The 17508-nt window shown below is 49.7% G+C and overlaps 1 protein-coding gene across 3 annotated transcripts; it reads right to left on the reverse strand.

The window, feature by feature from the left end:
* Nucleotides 1-294: 294 nt before the first annotated feature.
* Nucleotides 295-17155, reverse strand: NUFIP2 (nuclear FMR1 interacting protein 2). 3 transcript variants are annotated; one of them, XR_009556386.1, is made up of 5 exons: nt 16808-17155; nt 7032-8768; nt 4005-4037; nt 1575-2265; nt 295-820 (listed from the first exon to the last, which is right to left on the reverse strand). XR_009556386.1 is itself a non-coding variant. In XM_060258814.1 (5 exons), exons 1-5 carry the CDS (start codon nt 17100-17102, stop codon nt 2213-2215), a joined length of 2088 nt encoding a protein of 695 aa, XP_060114797.1. In that variant the 5' UTR covers nt 17103-17155; the 3' UTR covers nt 1102-2212. The 3 variants fall into 3 exon arrangements, 2 of the variants coding, with proteins under 2 accessions (XP_060114797.1, XP_060114796.1); XM_060258814.1 differs by lacking the exon at nt 295-820 and having other exon boundaries at nt 1102-2265; nt 7032-7199; nt 7230-8768; XM_060258813.1 differs by lacking the exon at nt 295-820 and having other exon boundaries at nt 1102-2265.
* Nucleotides 17156-17508: the final 353 nt, after the last annotated feature.

The raw sequence follows: 17508 nt of genomic DNA on the forward strand, positions 1-17508 counted from the left end.
AGACACAGAGCAGAGATCTACCACCTGCAGGCCACTGGGGGCAGCCTTGCCCCGCCTCTTAGGAGTTCTGCCGCCCCATCAACCCCCCAGTTCCACAAGTTGCTGGGCAAGAGAACACGGATGTTTTAAAAAGATACCATGTACATGCAAGATTCCCAGACCAAATAAGAACTTGTTATAACTAGCCAAATGCTCTAGAGAAAGGAGGGGGGAAGGGGTTATTTCTAATATACAGAATGGTGATCCATCAACTTTTTCGTAAGCAATGCTAAAGGGGAAAAAAAAAACAAAGTCTTTTAAAGGGCTCCAAGTGAAGGTTTATTTTTTTTTTTTGCCAGGAGCAACTTTAATAGAAGCAAATAAAGTTTTTAAAAGGCATGTTAAGGACACAACAAAAAAAAAAATTTAAAACGGTGGCAGCACAGATCTCTGGGTGGGAGGAGGGGGAAGAAGGGAGGAGAAAAATTGGGTTGTTTGCCTCCTGACAGACCAGTAGGACCCAGAAAGGGACACCATGAACCAAACACAAGCATTGCGGCAGATGCCTGCCCTGTCACATGGGGAATGGGGAGGAATCCCAGAGCGTGGAGGTAACAGTGGCTTCGCACACATCCCAAGAGGAGCACACCTGTCTGCCTTTTCGCAGCCTTTCCCAAGAGAAAGCTTCAGCGCACTCCACACTTCATTGCAACTTCAGTCTTGCCAAGCCCCATGGTTTGTTCCTCATGCCCTAAATTTGGGATTCCAGAACCACAGAGTGACCATTCCCCAGAGAGGGAAGAAGACACACGTGAGGTTTTAAGACGCCCCTCCCCGCAATCTCCTTCGCTTTGCTTTTTTTTTTAAAAGTTATTTTTCTGTTTCAGTTCTAGCCCCCCCCCCAAATCTGCTCTTGTAATGATTTTTATTGTGAAGCAGGAGCTGAGAATAATAATAATCATAATTGTAATAATAATATACAGTGTTAATAAGCTAGAATGGCTGCCTTAGGGGGTCAGACGAAAAGAGGGTTTCAATTTGAGGCAGGGAAGGGTAGAAGGCAGATTGGCAAGGGGGGAGAACAGGAGAGCACGGGGTTTTTTTTTTTCTTTCTTTTTAAAAAAAATTAATTTCCAAGTAGAACAAAAGTTAAGGGGGCGTGTGCGCAAGTGTTACCTATGAAGTTAGCAAAAACACAGCATTCTCTCTTTTTCAGCTTTCCAGCAGAGAATGAAACAAAACAAAACAAAGCCAGCCAAGTGTTAAGAGACAGAAGAAAAATACCAAATACCTATAAAGCTGAACAGATTTTTGCTTGCTCCAATGGATATGGCGTAAAATTATGGGAGTGGGGCTATTATTCCCCCTACCCCTAAAAAAAAAAAAAAATCTTGGATGCCTTAATAAAACAAACTATGATCTAGAGTTTTTGGACAGGGTCTATCAAGATGACACGTTCCTCCCAGAAGTGCAATGGACTGCCATGCCTGCCTTGTGGATTCCAGAACCACAGAGTGACCATTTCCCAGAGAGGGAAGAAGACACGCATGAGGTTTTAAGACATCCCTCCCCCAGTCTCCTTCACTTCCATTCACGGGGGAGCAGCAGAGAGAAGAACCTTGCAATGCTCAGGTTCCCCCCCTCCCCAGCCTTCTTCGGCAGGATTCAAGTAAAACTGGAGGGGGGAGGGAAAGAGGTGGTCAGCAGCATGGCAAGAGAGAAGGGGAGAGGCGAGAAGCCAAGGGCTCCCCTCTCCCCCGGTAGTTCCTCATCATTAGCATGTTCAAGATGGCTGCAGGATCCCAGCCAAAGTTGAAGAACTCTCTCTCACAGATGGCCAGAGCCAGCAGGGTGGGCTGAGCCTGCGTCCAGTTGGAGTTGAGGTCCACTCTTGGAACAACCCGCACCCCCTCAAAAAAAAAAGGCAAGGAGAGGAGGAAGTGAAAATTCCGAACCAGAAGTTTAAATAATCCCATAATGCAAGTCTCTATCAATTCCTTGTGAAGTCTCCTCATGCCCAGAGGCCCTTTTTTAAATTTTTTAAAATAACTATATATATATATTTATATTTATATATATATTTGTATATATTATCCTGCAATTCTAGTTCAGATTCCCCTGCCGTGCCAGACAGTTCCGGAAAGAGCACCAAAGCAGCTGCTGCCTGGCCTCGGCGGACAGCACGCAGTCGCCACCGGAGGCCCCCCCCTCGGGCAGTGCCTCCTCGCTGGCCTCACTGGTCAGGGTGATCCATGGCTTCGCCATAAGTGATTATCCTTTTGGGATCTGCAAGAGAGGAACACAGGCCTGGATTGAGCTACAAGTTAAAGAGTTGACCACGGTGAAGATATGAGAAGAGTTGCAGTCCCCTCCCCCCCCCACCCCCCATGTTGGCTTCCCAGCAGGCGCTTCACATTTCCCCCATTGGATTTCTCCTGTGGCACAAAGAACCACCTGTTTCCAGGGCTCAGCCTCAGCATCCTTCCCTGGTCTTCCCACAAAGGCAGGGGTGGCCAAACTGTGGCTCTTTCACACATATTGTGCGACTCTTGAAACACCCACTGCCCTATTGGCTGGCTTGGAGAAAGCATTTAGAGTTAAAGTTGCTTTCTTTCCCCTTCTCTAACCCTCCTCCCAGCCACATCTATTTGCCTTCCTGCCTTCCTTGTCTCACAGCTCTCAAACAGCTGATGTTCATGTCTTGTAGCTCTCAGACATCTGACATTTATTCTGTGAGGCTCTAACATTAAGCAAGTTTGGCCACCCCCGTGCAAAGGGAACCCAGAACCCCTACATTCACCCCAGCTTCTTGTCTATGGGGCTGGTCTTGAGGACACCTCAGAAGCAGTGATCCCTCTAAATCAAGTTAGTGTGAGCTAGCTCAGTTTTTTACTCTCCGGCTCACACATTTTTGTCTTAGCTCAGGAAAATTGGTCCCAGAGCAAACTAATTTATGCAGCAGCTCACAACTTAAATGCCAGTTGCTCACAAAGTCGAATTTTTGCTCACAAGGCTCCACAGCTTAGAGGGAGTATTTCTCAGAAGCAGTGTCTTGCTTGCTCCAATGGACTATGAACTCCAGATGGGAGAGCAAATGACAAGAACTATTATTTTTTTAAAAAAAAAATCTGGAAACTGATCTGACTGCCAGTTTGTTTTCAGGATGAATTCAAGATGCTGCTCATTTAGCATTCACAGCTGGGGCCCAGAGTCCTTAGGGACCAGCATGCCAACGTGAGCTCCCCGACAGCAGGTTGCAATCAGCACATCAGGCCATACTCCAGCACAAGGCATCCACAGAACAAGATACAACCTCAGAAATAAATTAACTGTGGATTAATAATGAGCAAACCTTGACCAATGGTAAATCTCTATTCTCATGACAACAGTGCATCCAAAATCACCAGTTATCAATAGAATTATGTCTCACCAATGATACTCACTATTAATTCAGTCTCATCACAAATCTTCATAGTTCATATATCATTCAACTACGTTCATAAAGTGCTGACATCATCTCACTGCTCCCAAGTGCAAACCACTGGTCAAGGTTTGCTCATTATTAATCCACAGTTAATTTATTTCTGAAGTTGCATATTCCAACACAGGCAGATCATCTGGACAGGGCCCTCCCCTGCTTTTCCTCCCCTAAGGGAAGAGAGGCATAGCTCCTTCTTGCCCATCTCTCTCTGCACAGGATGCAAATGTTGTTTTTATGCTGGCACTTATTCAACTGTCAAGGTCTGCTTGGTGGTGGCTTTGTTTCCTGTCAGGCCACTTTGTGGTGTTATGAACTCTGATGTTTTAGAAACTGTTACAGGTTGGACTGGGGAGAGATGGGTCTGATTCTCTGCTCAGCCATGAGAAGTTTGCTAGAGGACCTACAGCTACTCACACGCCAACAGGAGTGTTGCAAAAGTCAAATAAAATTAGGTCCCTATGTCTATGCCCACTCAACTCAACAACTCGTTATTGGCTCAATCAGGCAGGAAGACACTGAACACAGCAAAACTAAAGTTCCTTACCTTGCTTTTGCAAATTACAAAGAGATTCCATTTCTGTGGAAGAAAAAAGAGGAAGAAATGTAAATATTTACCCAACACGTTCTGGTAAACTTGAGCAGATTTCAAATCTGCGAACTGACTTTAAACCAATCAAATTTCCCAAGGGCCAATGAGCTCAAAAGAGATCCTGCAACATAACGCAGGAACTGCATAGCCAGTTTATCATCAGATCGTATTTAAATCATGTGCCAGTTTTAAATGCTATACAACATTCACAAAGGGCGCTGCCCTCAGGTGCACAGAATAAAAATTGCAGATCCATATGAAGAGGAAAGGGGACGGGGAAGATACCCAAATCATTAAATGTTTTCATATGAATATACTGCTAATGGTTCTTGATCATTCACTGTGCCATTAATCACCATGAGGGCCACGGAGCACCAAGAGCTCTGAGACCCTGACCGAAGACCACAAGTGAAAGCGATGCTCTGAGGATTCAAAATCGTTGCCCAGCACTCTCATGAATCTTTCTTCAGCCATTTGATAATTGTGACAGGTTTGAAATTTCTTTAATAAAGCCAAGTGCAGAGACCCGCAACGCCAGATTCTGACACCAAGTTCCGCTGTTGCAAATAGGTGAATAGTGACAAACAAGATTGAGAAGAACATTTCTGCTTGGATAAAGCCACCATCAGAAGATAAGGGGAAAAGTGCGTCCCAAACTCAAGCTACCTGAAAAGAATTTTGTAGGGCAGCATAAAAAACAAGCTACCTGAGATTAAACCATGAAAGCCCAGAATCAGAAGCAGAATTCAGCCTTCAAAGAACAAACCCTCCTCCTCTGACTTTAGCCAAATAGATCACCAGTAGCCGTGCTACCGCGGCAGAGTGCTTACTACTGGGCACATCTGGGAACAAACACCTTGGGGAAGGCAGACAAGCCTAGATGGGGATAACAGGCCAAGCCTCTGGGCATATACCTTAGAGCACCCCTCTCCCCTGATCTCAGCGCTGCAAGATGCCAAGGAATCAGCTCAAAGCCTGTGTTCAGAGGTGACAGCGGTATCCGCAAAGCACTGAATCCACAAACTTGTCTCTTCCTCCTGACCTAGTTGGCCATTGAAGCACAGCGGTGCCAGGCTGGGCCACTCGCTCCATTTCCCAGGCTGCTCTCCTGCCACTTGACATCAAGCAAAGAGGTAGGAATCCAGTACCAGGACTGGCACCCTGAAAGGCCCCCATTAGCACCCCTTGCCGTGGAAGTCAGCCCCTTCTAGCCAAACTTGCTCATCTTCCTCTCCCCTCGGCTGCTCCTGGCAGCCACCAATCCCTGTCACATTGTGGCTAGAAACCATCTGAACATACCCTAGTCTACTGGTTTTTGAGCCGCATTCCAGGGAGGCTTACCCAAGGATTCTCAACAAGGGGATCAGTCGTGGCGCACAAGTTTTTCTGAAAAGAGTTTGGCTGCCACTCCTGAGCTTCCTCCACAATGCAGAGTATTGGGGGGGAGGGGCTTTGTCATGTGCAACCTTCTGGGACAAGGAGGTCTCTGTGGAAGTTGAACAACATGCTGCAGAGTGGGCCCCAGAATCTAGCATGAAGTTCCTCAGCAGACAGGTGGATAGGGGAACACTTCACTAAAGGTGGCAGATCACGGAAATCGCAGGCTGGGATCAGTTGCCAATGACTCAGCCCCGAATGCTGTGCTTCCTCATGCGCAAGGACCACGACAGAAAGAAACCCTGCAAGAAAGCGTCAGCTGATCTGCAATACTATGCTGACTTTTGCAGCTGAAGGAGGAAGGTATCAAAACTGCATGTCTGGGGGTGGGGGGGCAGCATTCAGAAATCTCAAGCTTTAGAAGAGCAATTCAAGCGTAATGATTTTTCAGTGAAGACCCTGGCTCCCAAGTATGTCAGACATTCAGCTGTCAATAAAACATACTGGGTGGGGTGAAGAGAGAAAATGAAGTGAAGGCCTTTTGGCTGCAGGCAAACCAAGGCAGATATCAACTCAGTCCCTAGCTAGGGGCCATAGGGGGAGGGGGCCCTTTAAATCATGCAGGAGGCTGGTGACTGCTCCTGTCACTCCTCCCTCATGATTCGGACCCCACCAATCAGCTGATTTGTGGATCCTTTAAATGGCATGGGAGGGAGAGGAGCAGTCTGGGGGTGAGGGCCCCCTCCAAAACTGTCAGGGGACCAGGGTCCATGGTTAGCTACGGGTCTGTATCAACTTCCCTTTGAGAGACAGCTAACTAATCTTTAGTCATAGCCAGAGTACTATGAAAACCAATTACAAGCAGGAAAACCCACGGGAAGAGCAAACACTCCCTCCCCCGCCCCCCTAACATGGTATGCACAGAGAGAAATGCACAGAGATTTCTCTCAATTCAGTCCCACTAAGGTCAGAGGGCTGCAATCAGGAAACTCACTGGGAAAATTATCCAACACTTTCACAGAAGTAGCTTTATACAAAGTAGGGCTGTTGGTCTCTCCAGCCCATAGTGCCTGGCAGTGGCTTTCTAGCATCTAAGGCAATCCTATTACTCCAGATCCTTTAAGATCGGAAATTCTGAAAATGTAGCACCAAATACAATCGTATGAAATTGTTGGTTTTAATTAGATGGTTTTAAGGGAATTTCAAGGAAATTGTATAATGTTGTAGATTATTGTTTTATTATGTAATCTCTGTATTTTATATTATGTTGTGAGCCGCCCTGAGCCTGCTTCGGCAGGGAGGGCAGGGTATAAATTAAATGTTATTATTACCTAGAGAGGCTGAGGATCAGACCTGGTACCTTTGGTGTGTAAAGCAAACTCTGACCGAGCTATGGCTCTTCCCTTCCCTGAGGAACTCTGCCCAATACAATTCAACAGTTGAATTTGTGTTTGTTTTGTCCACATTACCAGGACAGCGGGAGAATGAAGACAGCGGGAAACAGACATTGGTAGACAAGGGGTTGCCTCGCCTCAAGCATGAAACCCTATTGGAGGATAATATTTCAAAGTGGCCAGGCGCAGTGTAAGGAAACAAAGCCATTACCTTGAGTGTGATATAGAACAGCCGCCCTCAGGTCAAAATCACCCCAGCTCTCTTTCCTTTCTAGGCCTCTCTGGTACCTCTGCTCTTTGGTGGAGGCTAACAAACCGTTCGTAGGGGAGGCCAGCTGATTCTCTACATGATAGTCCTTGGAGAGAAAGATAAATGCCCCTGGGCTACTAAGTTCAGCCGGGTGCAGACCGCTCGCTTGATGGGACTCCAACAAAAAACCACCCCCCTCGCCAGCAGTCCCAAGCTTTACGATGCTACCAAGAAGCTGCGGACTAGTCCGTTTGTCCAGCTCATAAGCCTTGGGGAACACAGGCTGGTCAGGTCCTGAGGGAGCTGCGTCAGCAACCTGTGAAGCCAAAGCAGTAGGGCATTCCCCTTGAAATGTCACCTCCTCGGATTTACTGTCCACCGATTTCCTAGCCGCAGTCTCAGGGCCCGCATTGGGCTCATTTATAAACGATAACCCCCACTGGTTCTGGAAGATGTCACCAAGGCTCTGTTGGTTCGCCTGGAATGACGGTTCAGCCGGCGCGGCATTGAGGAGAACAGCTTGCATATTTGAAGGGTAGATAAAAAGACTCGATTTCTTCTGCTCCGTGGCCGAGGTCATACCCGCATCCTGGGGGACTAACTCCGAAGAGGCCAGCAAGATGGCACTAGCAGCAGGCGCGAGCAGTGACTGGCTCCCAGTAGAACACACACTGCGGTCGGCCCCGGCTAAAAGCGGACCATTGGAAAAGCTAGCAGAAGTAACGGATTTCATAGCGGACATGGGGACTTGAGAAAGGCGGCTGGAGGGCTGGACTTCAGTGGCGGACGACAAACACAAGGAGGAAGAGGAAGAGGAGGAGGACGATGAAGATGACGACGACAAAGACGGGGCTTGTGCAGCTTTGTTGAGGTTCTCTTTTACTTTGCTTGCATAACTGATCTTAGGAACAATTTTTGCACTGCTGTTGTCCACCGGAAAAACCGGCGGTGGTTTAAAGAGAGTCCAAGAATCCTCTTTGGAGGCAGCTGCTGACACAGGTTTCCCCTTGGGCCGCTCCTCAAACTTTTTGCTAGGGACCCCAACCTTGATGTCCGAGTTCTTCCGCTGCACATCCCCGACACCAGGCTTCCCACGGCCTGCTCCCATGGCCCCCGCCTCACACTTCCAAGCAAGCTTCATGCCATCTACTCTGCTCCCCTTCATTTCAACGCAGTCAGTTTTGAAACCTTCGGGGTCAGGTTTTAAGGCCGAGGTGGCGACCACAGGTTCATGGAGCATTTTCTCCTGCACCAGATTCAGGTTCTCACAGCCCTTGGCACTGTTGCGCCTACCTTTCCGCTTCTTGGGAGTGGTGTAGCCGCTCTCTGACCCACTCCCGTCATTGTCCAGCCCTTTGCTGATGTAACCGTTAGTGATATAGCTACAGCTGCTCGTGATGACACCGTTGGGAACAGAGACCACCTCGCACTTTTCAGAGGGTTGGTTCTCCCTCGTTTTGTTTTCATAACATTTCTCATTCCTTCTGTCCATGCCTCCTTTTGGAATGAAATTCTTGGATTTGAGTCCACCTTTTCCAAAGGTGCCACCCTTCACAGTCTGTCTGAGCATGAGGCTAGTATCTCCGGGCTGCTGGCTACCATTGGGAACCCTGGAAATAAGGCTGGCGGATTCCACCGAGTTTAGACTCTTTACAGATACTTCTCTTTCCCCGACATTCCCATTGAGCTCACCGTGGCCTGCAAAAAGCAAAACAAGATGATGAGTCTCCACAGCAGGCCTGTAACACTTCTCAGTTCCAAATATAAAACTGCCATAGGGTGGGTGGTTTTTATTTTGTTTAACTATATACACGTTTTATCTGCTCTAAAGATTTCATTTTGGAAATCCTTGGAACAACCCAGAAAGACATGTTAGGGAGTGAAAAATGTGCTTCTAAGCTTTTGGGGGGAGAAAGAAATGGTGTACATTGGCACCTAAAATGGCCAGGCAGTGTAATGGCTCTGCACTTGAGAATCTTTAGCAACACACCTCAGAGACCACAGAGATGGATACACCTGCTGGGTTTCAATCTGCCCTGGTCTCGCTTAAGATACTGAAGGAACTCCTGGCCGAGCTCCTGCCTACCTTAGGGACCGTCTCTCCCCGTACGAACCCCAGAGAGCACTGAGATCAGCAGGGAAGAACCTGCTGACTATTCCCGGGCCAAAAGAGGTTAAACTACAGAGTACCCGTACGCGGGCCTTCTCTGTTATGGCTCCACAGCTATGGAACCAGCTTCCAGAAGAAATGTGGGCCCTGCGGGACTTTGAACAGTTCCGCAGGGCCTGCAAGACCATCCTTTTCTGAATGGCCTTCACCGACTGAAGAGAGAGACTGCTAAGCAAACTTACCATCTGTATAATCGCACCAACATATTTATATTAATTTTATTATTTTAGAATTTTAATAGAATCTTAATTAAACTCTTAAATTAGTATTGTTAAATACTGTACAATGTATGTATTGACTTGTGTTGTTAGCCGCCCTGAGCCTGCTTCGGCGGGGAGGGCGGGATATAAATAAAATTGATGATGATGGCTGAACCAGACATACCCTATGGTATCCCCAAAGAGCTTTCCCACCTTTCAGCTTTCCTACAGAAGGCATAACTTGTGGGAAATGTCCAAGTTGGAAAATATCTTATTCAGTATCTAAACGGAACTCTTGCCCAAGTAGCCAGGACCTGACAGCGGTGTTCTCTCTAAGCTGAGTTAGTGTGAGCTAGCTCACAGGTTCTTAGCCTCCAGCTCGCACATTTTTGTCTTAGCTCAGAAAAAAATGGCCCAGAGCAAAATAATTTATGGAACAGCTCACAAAGTAGAATTTTTGCTCACAAGACTCCACAGCTTAGAGGGAGTATTGCCTGACAGTGCCTATTAGTCTGTATAATCCTCAACTATGCAAAACATTGCATGTTTCAGCACATTAACCATAAATACTCAAAATGAGATATAAACGCAAACTGCAACCAGAAGTCCAACAGGGACAATAAAAAAAATCACACCGATTTTACGATGATACCTGAGGCGAGGCATTTCCAATTCTTGCTCCCCAATGAGAAAAATATGGAAAATACAGAAAACTAGCTGGCACAGGAGAAGCATTCTCTCCATCATTCAGCTTTCCGTTACCTGGGGTGCCCCACCCCTTACAAGTCTAACTAGGTATAGTCCAGACACAGGTTTGCCATCTCTACAAAAACATGGCCCAAGATGACAGGCACAGAACAGACCTTTGCTAAAAGTCAGAGTCTATTTTATGAAGCCAGGGCATCAGCAGTTTCTTCATGTCAGCCCTTCAGAGGCAGCTGTAAAAACTGCTTTCAAGCCAAGCAGGATTTTTGCCCAGGAGAGAACCGCCATATGATTCAGAGAGCCAGTTTGGTGTAGTGGTTAAGTGTGTGGACTCTTATCTGGGAGAACCAGGTTTGATTCCCCACTTCTCCACTTGCACCTGCTGGAATGGCCTTGGGTTAGCCATAGCTATCGCAGGAGCTGTCCTTAAAAGGGTTAACTACACTTAGAAGTCCTGGTGTTCTGGAGCAGGGGTCCCCAACCCCCGGTCGCGGACCAGTACCGGTCCATGGCCTGTTGGCAACTGGGCCACAGAGTGAGGCAGAAGCACTGCACCACCTGTTTTGCCCGCCCAGGTCCCAGGTCACTCCAAAGCACAACCTCTTTCATCTGCCCGAGCTCCAGGCGAGCGGAAGGGACAGCGTGGCAATGACCTTTGCCTATCCCTCATTAAAAAAACCCCATGGGGGGAAGGGACAGGGCATGGGGGGAGCCTGGTGCAGAAAATCCCCTGTACCACCACCCCCACTGTCCCGTGGAAAAATTGTCTTCCACAAAACCAGTCCCTGGTGCCAGAAAGCTTGGGGGCCACTGTTCTGGAGGAAGGGGAGGGACTGTTCTTCACTTGTTTCTATTACTTTCACAATTTTTGTCAGCATGTTTGCAAATGTCCACATGGGAGCTGCAAGCCTTTTGCCTTTTTTTAACAGAACAAAGGTCAGATTTCCAGGAATGCCAAGGGACATATGCCTTTAGGTGTATGCATAGCTCATCAGTTTTCTACGGCAAGTGACAGATAACAGACAAAACAGTACTTCTGGCTCATCTGAGGGAAGAATTCATCAAAATGCTTCTAATTATAAATGCAAGGCTCCCTTATGCTGTTGCAGCCATCTCCCAGTGGTTGCCAAAAGCTAGCTTGCAAAGGCCTCCATATAAAAGGAAAGAAAACGGTGTTAACCTAAAGAAAGCTGTGCTGTCATCCTCCATCTTTCAAATAACATAATCAGGCAGAAATGGCACTGTTGCATTCCAAGAATAAACCCACCAATAGAATCCCCAACCCCCAAAAAAGCCACAGGTATCTTGATACACAAGGCCTTAGTGATGTTTGACACACAAATCTCAGAAACTGACATATTTCTTTTGGAGCAGGCTTTTGTAAGAAATAAGGAGCCCCGTGGCACAGAGCGGTAAGCTGCAGTACTGCAGTCCAAGCTTTGCTCACAACCTGAGTTCGATCCCAACGGAAGCTGGGTTCAGGTAGCCGGCTCGAGGTTAGCTCAGCCTTCCATCCTTTCGAGGTTGGTAAAATGAGTACCCAGCTTGCTGAGGGGTAAGGCGTAGATGACTGGGGAAGGCCCTGTAAAAAGTCTGCCACGGAAACATCATGATGCGATGTCATCCCAGAGTTGGAAATGACTGGCGCTTGCACAGGGCACTACCTTTTACCTTTTTTTAGGTAATAGCTTACTTAAGCGGTTTCTAAGCTTTCTACCTTCAAAGAATCCCTTCCAACAAATGTTCTTAGTGAGGAACCCATGTGTAGTTGCTGCACAACACCAGCACACTGCAGAGGATTTGGGGGCCATGTTCTATAGCACTGCTGGGTCTCAAGTAAACTAAGAGCACAGCCTTGAATACATCCAATATTCTCTTTAGCTGCATACTGCATGGGAAGATCAGCAGGAGTGAGCAAGTCCCTCCAGCACGCCTGATCTTTTCACCGAGGAAATTCCAGGCATAAAGCCTCTAAATGCCGACTGGTCTACTTCACATGCCTTCTGGTTAATAACAAGTAAGGCGCAGGAGAGTTAGGTCTAAACTCAGAAACAGGAAAAGGTCTCCATTCCAAGATGCTCCAACAAGAGCAGTGACAACGTGGGAAGCCAGCACGGGCTGCCAATTTCACGTTGCCCCCAAAAGGAATCAAAAACAACAAGTCTTCATTTTGACAAATCCACGAACAGCATCAAGGCTTTTTGGATCTAAGCAGAAGAAGAAGACGGTAGTGGATTTATACCCCGCCCTCCACTCCGAATCGCAGAGTCTCAGAGTGGCTCACACTCTTCTTACCTTCCGCCCCCACAACAGACACCCTGTAAGGTAGGTGCCCTTTCAAGGACAACCCTGTGAAAGCTATGGCTGACCCAAGGCTATTCCAGCAGGTGCAAGTGGAGGAGTGGGGAATCAAACCCGGTTCTCCCGGATAAGAGTCCACGCACTTAACCACTAAACCAAACTGGCAAAGCAGCATGCAAAAGGGATGTCTTACTGGATCAGCTTTACGTTGGTAGTGGAGTACATAAACTTTGGAATGTTATCGAACAGAGCAGAAGTTCTGGAAACATGTTAGCCTCTGTGTGGGCCCCCAACTTGTCTAAATGTCTCACCAAAATATTTAAAAGCCCCTGCTTCACAAACATGAGGGTTCTGAAGACATATAAAGGTCTGGAGGAGGGGGGGGACAGGACAACACAGACCATTTGTTTCAAAAACTCACTTTTCTTCCATTTCCTCCCCCCCCCCCAAGACCTTCCCATCTCTATCCCTAGCACAAGCAATCACAATGGCAGCAGGAAACTGGATCAATGCCCCCCCCACACTGCATTTCTCTCTCCATTTCCTGAAATTTATTCAGAGACACAGATGTACACTTAATTAGAAGAGGCATCAAAGTAACAGTTTCATCACCTTCATCTCGATGTCACTGGCATAACCTGGTCACCAGAGAAAAAGATCTTGCTATTTTACAATTTGTGGTTCAGAATGTTCTTTTTTCTATGCTTTGGTATTCTACTATTTTATTTAGTCTTATGAAAACTGCTTGCCCGTGGGGAAGAAGTGGGCAAGCATCACCCTTCTTTGTTGGTTAATTATGGCCAGATGTCTGGGCCACCCAAGATCCAAAGGCAACACTGCGACCTTTGGCAAATGTCTTCATCGTAATGATCCGAATGGAAACATGCTCCATATTTTAAATAGCTTCAGACTTCTAAAAAGTCTCAAAAATGGAAATCAGTTCAATGCTTCAAATCATTCACTGTGCGTACATGCCTTTCAGAGACAAACCGATATGTTTACGCAACCGTTACGAACATGGGGTGCTGGCCCACCTAGCCCAGTGATGCCACTGCAACAAGAAAAAGCTCTCCAAGGCCTCAGTCTCTTCCAGTTGCCTTACCCAAGATCCACCCAATTAGCCTTACGGAGTTATGACTTTAGGACCTTCCCCATGCAAGCCATCTGATCACCTCACGTACCCAACCCTGGTTCTAAAGGTTTTCAGACCTACGTTGGGGCTTGCTTGCCCAATGACTGCGACAGAAATATAGGCTAAACCCCAGCGCCATCCGACACACCAGCTAACGGCTTACTTTTAGGGTGATTCTGGATCAAAGCGCATTTATAGCTAAAAGAGAGCTGAAGAAAGGTTTTCCTAGCATATCCTACCTGTAAAATTAGATGCAAAGGGGGGGGAAGGGGGAAGAGAGAATTGGACCGGCACTGATGAGCAAAATCCACAACTCACTGCCAATGTTCCCTCTAAGCTGCAGAGTCTTGTGAGCAAAAATTCTACTTCGTGAGCTACTGGCATCAAAGTTCTGAGCTACTGCTGAAATTGGTGTGCTCTGGGGTCATCCTTCCTGAGCTAATTCAAAAATGTGTGAGCTGGAGGCTAAAAATCTGGGAGCTAGCTCATGCTAACTCAGTTTAGAAGGAACACTGCTTGCTGCTATATCTCCACCTCATACATGCTGGCCTCAGGTGTTCTGACCCCAATGCACAATTCCCTACAAAATGTAAGGAATCCCCCACAAAACACACCGCTCTTTCTTAACTCTCCCTGCATTAGATCCCAAAGGCCTTGCCCCACAGATAACCCATAAGCTCCTGCCCCTAATACTACCCCACAGGTCTTGGCAGTGCACGTATGGGAGTTCAAATAATAAAACTCCATGGCAATTGATGGGAGGGGGGGGGGTCACATTACTCCTCCCTTTACACCCTTAATGTCATGTACTGTATTTTATTGTTGCTTTTTTATGTTTGCGGGGGAGGGCCTACCTTTGGGGGTTAATCATAAAACTCCACCGCAGCTGGGTGAGCCCCACGTTATTCCTACCTTTGCCCTTCCTTAATGCCATGCTCTGCGTTCATTTATTGCTTTTTACAAGTTTGTTGTGGGGGTTAGCAATGCTGTTTCAAATGGCCTGGCTTTTTTAAGACTCCTCACATTTATTTTTAACTTCTGGCTTGATTCGTATGTCACCTCAAAAGCCACAGGGTGAAGAAGTGGGGTACCATCATCAAATAATAAATAAAATCGGGTGTTTGGGTGGGGGGGGGGAGACACGAGAAAGGCTCCCCCTCCGGGCCCATAGCTAGAGAGTTTCCAGGGGGTTCCAAGCCCCTCCAATCCAACCCCTCTTCTACCTTTATGACCCCTCCAATCAGCTGATTGGAGGGGCCATTTTCTTAGTTTCAACTTTAATTTTAGGTCCAAGGCATTCTGTAGGACTTACTGCTGTGTGCACATTCAACCCTACCCACAGCTTCTCTTGTTTGCAAATTTTTAACATGTTAGTATTGATGTTACTGTTCAGTAAAAGACAGCCAAATTCAACCTGACTTGCTGTGTCAGACCTGAGAAGCTGGTTAAAAGATTCTTCCCAGCTTTCTTTCCACTTTTGCTTCCTTGCAGCTCTCAAACATCCAGGGCTTTTTTTTTTTGGTAGCAGGAACTCCTTTGCATATGAGGCCACACACCCCTGATGTAGCCAATCCTTATTACAGGAGGCCCTGTAAGAAGAGCCCTGTAAGGTCTTGCGGCTCTCAAACATCCGACCTGTATTCTGCGTGGCTCTTAAGTTAATCAAGTTTGGCCCCCCTGTTCTGAAGCAAGTTACACACTTCAGCGTAATAATTAGGGCCCCCCCACAAAAAAAATTCGCCCCGCTAAACGAAAAGCCCGCCTTTGGGCCCCACCAAATGGAAAATCCTGGCCACGGGCCTGCCCCCCCCCTCCTCAGACCCCTGAAGCGCGACTCCAAGAGCTGCTCCTCAGCTCCAGAGGGGGGTCTCCCGCCTGCCCCTCGGAACGGCCTTTCCTCAGGTAGCCCCACACTCCCCCCCCCCACCCCAGCGGCCTGCCGACAAAAGGCCATTTTCGGCCGCCTCTTCGACTCGCCCTCCGCCTGAGGAAAAACGAGGGTCCGGCTCCGTCGGGCGGCCAGGCCAGGCCAAGCCCAAGCGGGGCGGTGGCCGGTTATGGCGGGAGGGGAGTCGCCTCAGCCACCGCCGGGCCCGGCCGCCTCTTCTCCCGCCCAACATGGCGGCGGCAGGAGGAGGAAGCGGCCCCGGAGAATGTTCCAGCGGGGCCGGGAAAAGGCGAGGGCCGGCCCGACGCAGAAGCGAGGCCGGCGAAGAAAGAAAAAGGAAGGTCAGGCCAGCCTAGGCCGCACCCGCCGCCCCTTTCCCAGGCCGGGCGGCAGCCGTTCAGACCCCCGCCCCGCCGCCACGTTATTCCGGATCCACGTCTGCTTCCCTCCCTCCCCCCCCTTCCCACAGACCTATTTCGGGAGGCAGGACTGGCTGGCGGATCCCAGGCCTCGTCCCCAACCTCGCCCGCCCCAAGCATCCATTTTCGGGCTCTCTTGGAGGATCCCACCACCTTCCCTCCCGCACACGCGGCCGCCCCGGGCAAGAAGAAGAAGAAGGTCCCTCCTTCTCCGGCCTAGGGTTGCCAATCCCCAGGTGGGGGCAGGGGATCCCCCGGTTTGGAGGCCCTCCCCCCGCTTCAGGGTCATCAGAAAGCGGGGGGGGGGGGAAGGAAATATCTGCCGGGGACTCCATTATTCCCTCTGGAGAACGATTCCCATAGGGTATAATGGAGAATTGATATGCGGGTATCGGGGGCTCTAGGAGTTGTATGTTGAGGCAGAGGCACCAAATTGTCAGCCTGGCGTCTGGTGACTCTCCTCAAAATACTCTCCAAGTTTCCAAAGGATTGGACCGAGGGGTACAATTCTATGAGCCTCCAAGGAAGGTGCCCCTATCCTTCATTATTTCCAATGGAGGAAAAGCATTTGAAACGAGTGCGGTCCCTTGAACCCTTCGGAGTTCAATCGCGCTTGCCACACCCTTGCTCCCGGCTCCTCCCCCAAAGTCCCCAGATCTTTCTTGGAGTCGGACTTGGCAACCCTACAGTGCGGTCTCCCCGAAAGGAGGCAGCGACTGGGGCGAGAAGTGCCCGCCTTCCAAACTCGCCCGCCGGCGCCAAAGCGATGCCCTCCCCGGCTTGGCGGGGCTCCCATCGCCCATTTCCCCCCTTCCCACCCTCGAAGGATCCCGATCCGCCGTCGGTCGGCGGCAGGGCCACCCCCTCCCTCCCTCCCCCCGGTAACCCCAAGGCGGCTAGTTGCCTTCCCCAAACCCCGGACCTGTTTTCTTCCTGGGCGCTTCCTGCTGCTGGAGGCTGCCGCTGCCTCCTGCTGCTGCGGGCTTGGGCTCATGTTTCAGGGCTTGCAGGGGCGGCTTCTGCGGCTGGGCCTTGCCGGGGCTGCCGTCGGCCGAGTACTGGTGGTGGTGGTGATTGTAGTAGTAGAAGGACTGGTGGTGGTGATGGTGGTGGTGGTGATAGTGGGGCTGCGGCGGCGGCGGCGCCTGCTGCTGCTGCTGGGGTGGCTGCTGCTGTTGGGGCGGCGGCGGCGCTGGGGGGCCGGGCTGCTCCTCCATTGAGAGGGGACGGGGCCTCCTGCGGGCTGCGGCTGCTCTCGCTCGCTCAGCCTCCCGCCCAGCCCAGCCGAGCCGGCCCTCTCCTCCTCCTCCTCCTGGTCGCGGGCGCGGGGATGGGATGGGCGGCCGTTCCGGGACACGCACTCAGCCGGCGCCCGCCCGTCGCTCCCTCTGCTGCTTTCTGGGCGGCCGGCCGGAGCGGAGCGGGGCAGGCAGGCAGGACGAGCGGACTGGCAGGCCGGCTCCGACCATCCAGGGGCTTCCGGCCCGGCTCGCCCCGCCCCTGCTCCGGCTCCGCCCCGCCCCGCCTGAGCCCAGCCGAGCCAACGTCAGCACTTCCCCGGCTGGCGCGGCGGGGGCGCCTTCGCGCGCTCCTCCTTCACCGCCACCCCCGAGGCCCGGGGCG

This window comes from Heteronotia binoei, chromosome 18 (genome assembly GCF_032191835.1).
Source record: "Heteronotia binoei isolate CCM8104 ecotype False Entrance Well chromosome 18, APGP_CSIRO_Hbin_v1, whole genome shotgun sequence".
Classification (NCBI taxonomy): Eukaryota; Metazoa; Chordata; class Lepidosauria; order Squamata; family Gekkonidae; genus Heteronotia; species Heteronotia binoei.

Bases quoted from the DNA above. Each gene is read 5' to 3' on its own strand.
- NUFIP2 (XM_060258813.1), bottom strand. From the start codon at position 17,102: ATGGAGGAGCAGCCCGGCCCCCCAGCGCCGCCGCCGCCCCAACAGCAG. The intron at 4,038-7,031 runs GTAATGGCTTTG...TTTCTTCCACAG, and splicing joins TGTTCTATATCACACTCAAG to AAATGGAATCTCTTTGTAAT. The intron at 2,266-4,004 runs GTAAGGAACTTT...CCTCTCTTGCAG, and splicing joins TTGTAATTTGCAAAAGCAAG to ATCCCAAAAGGATAATCACT.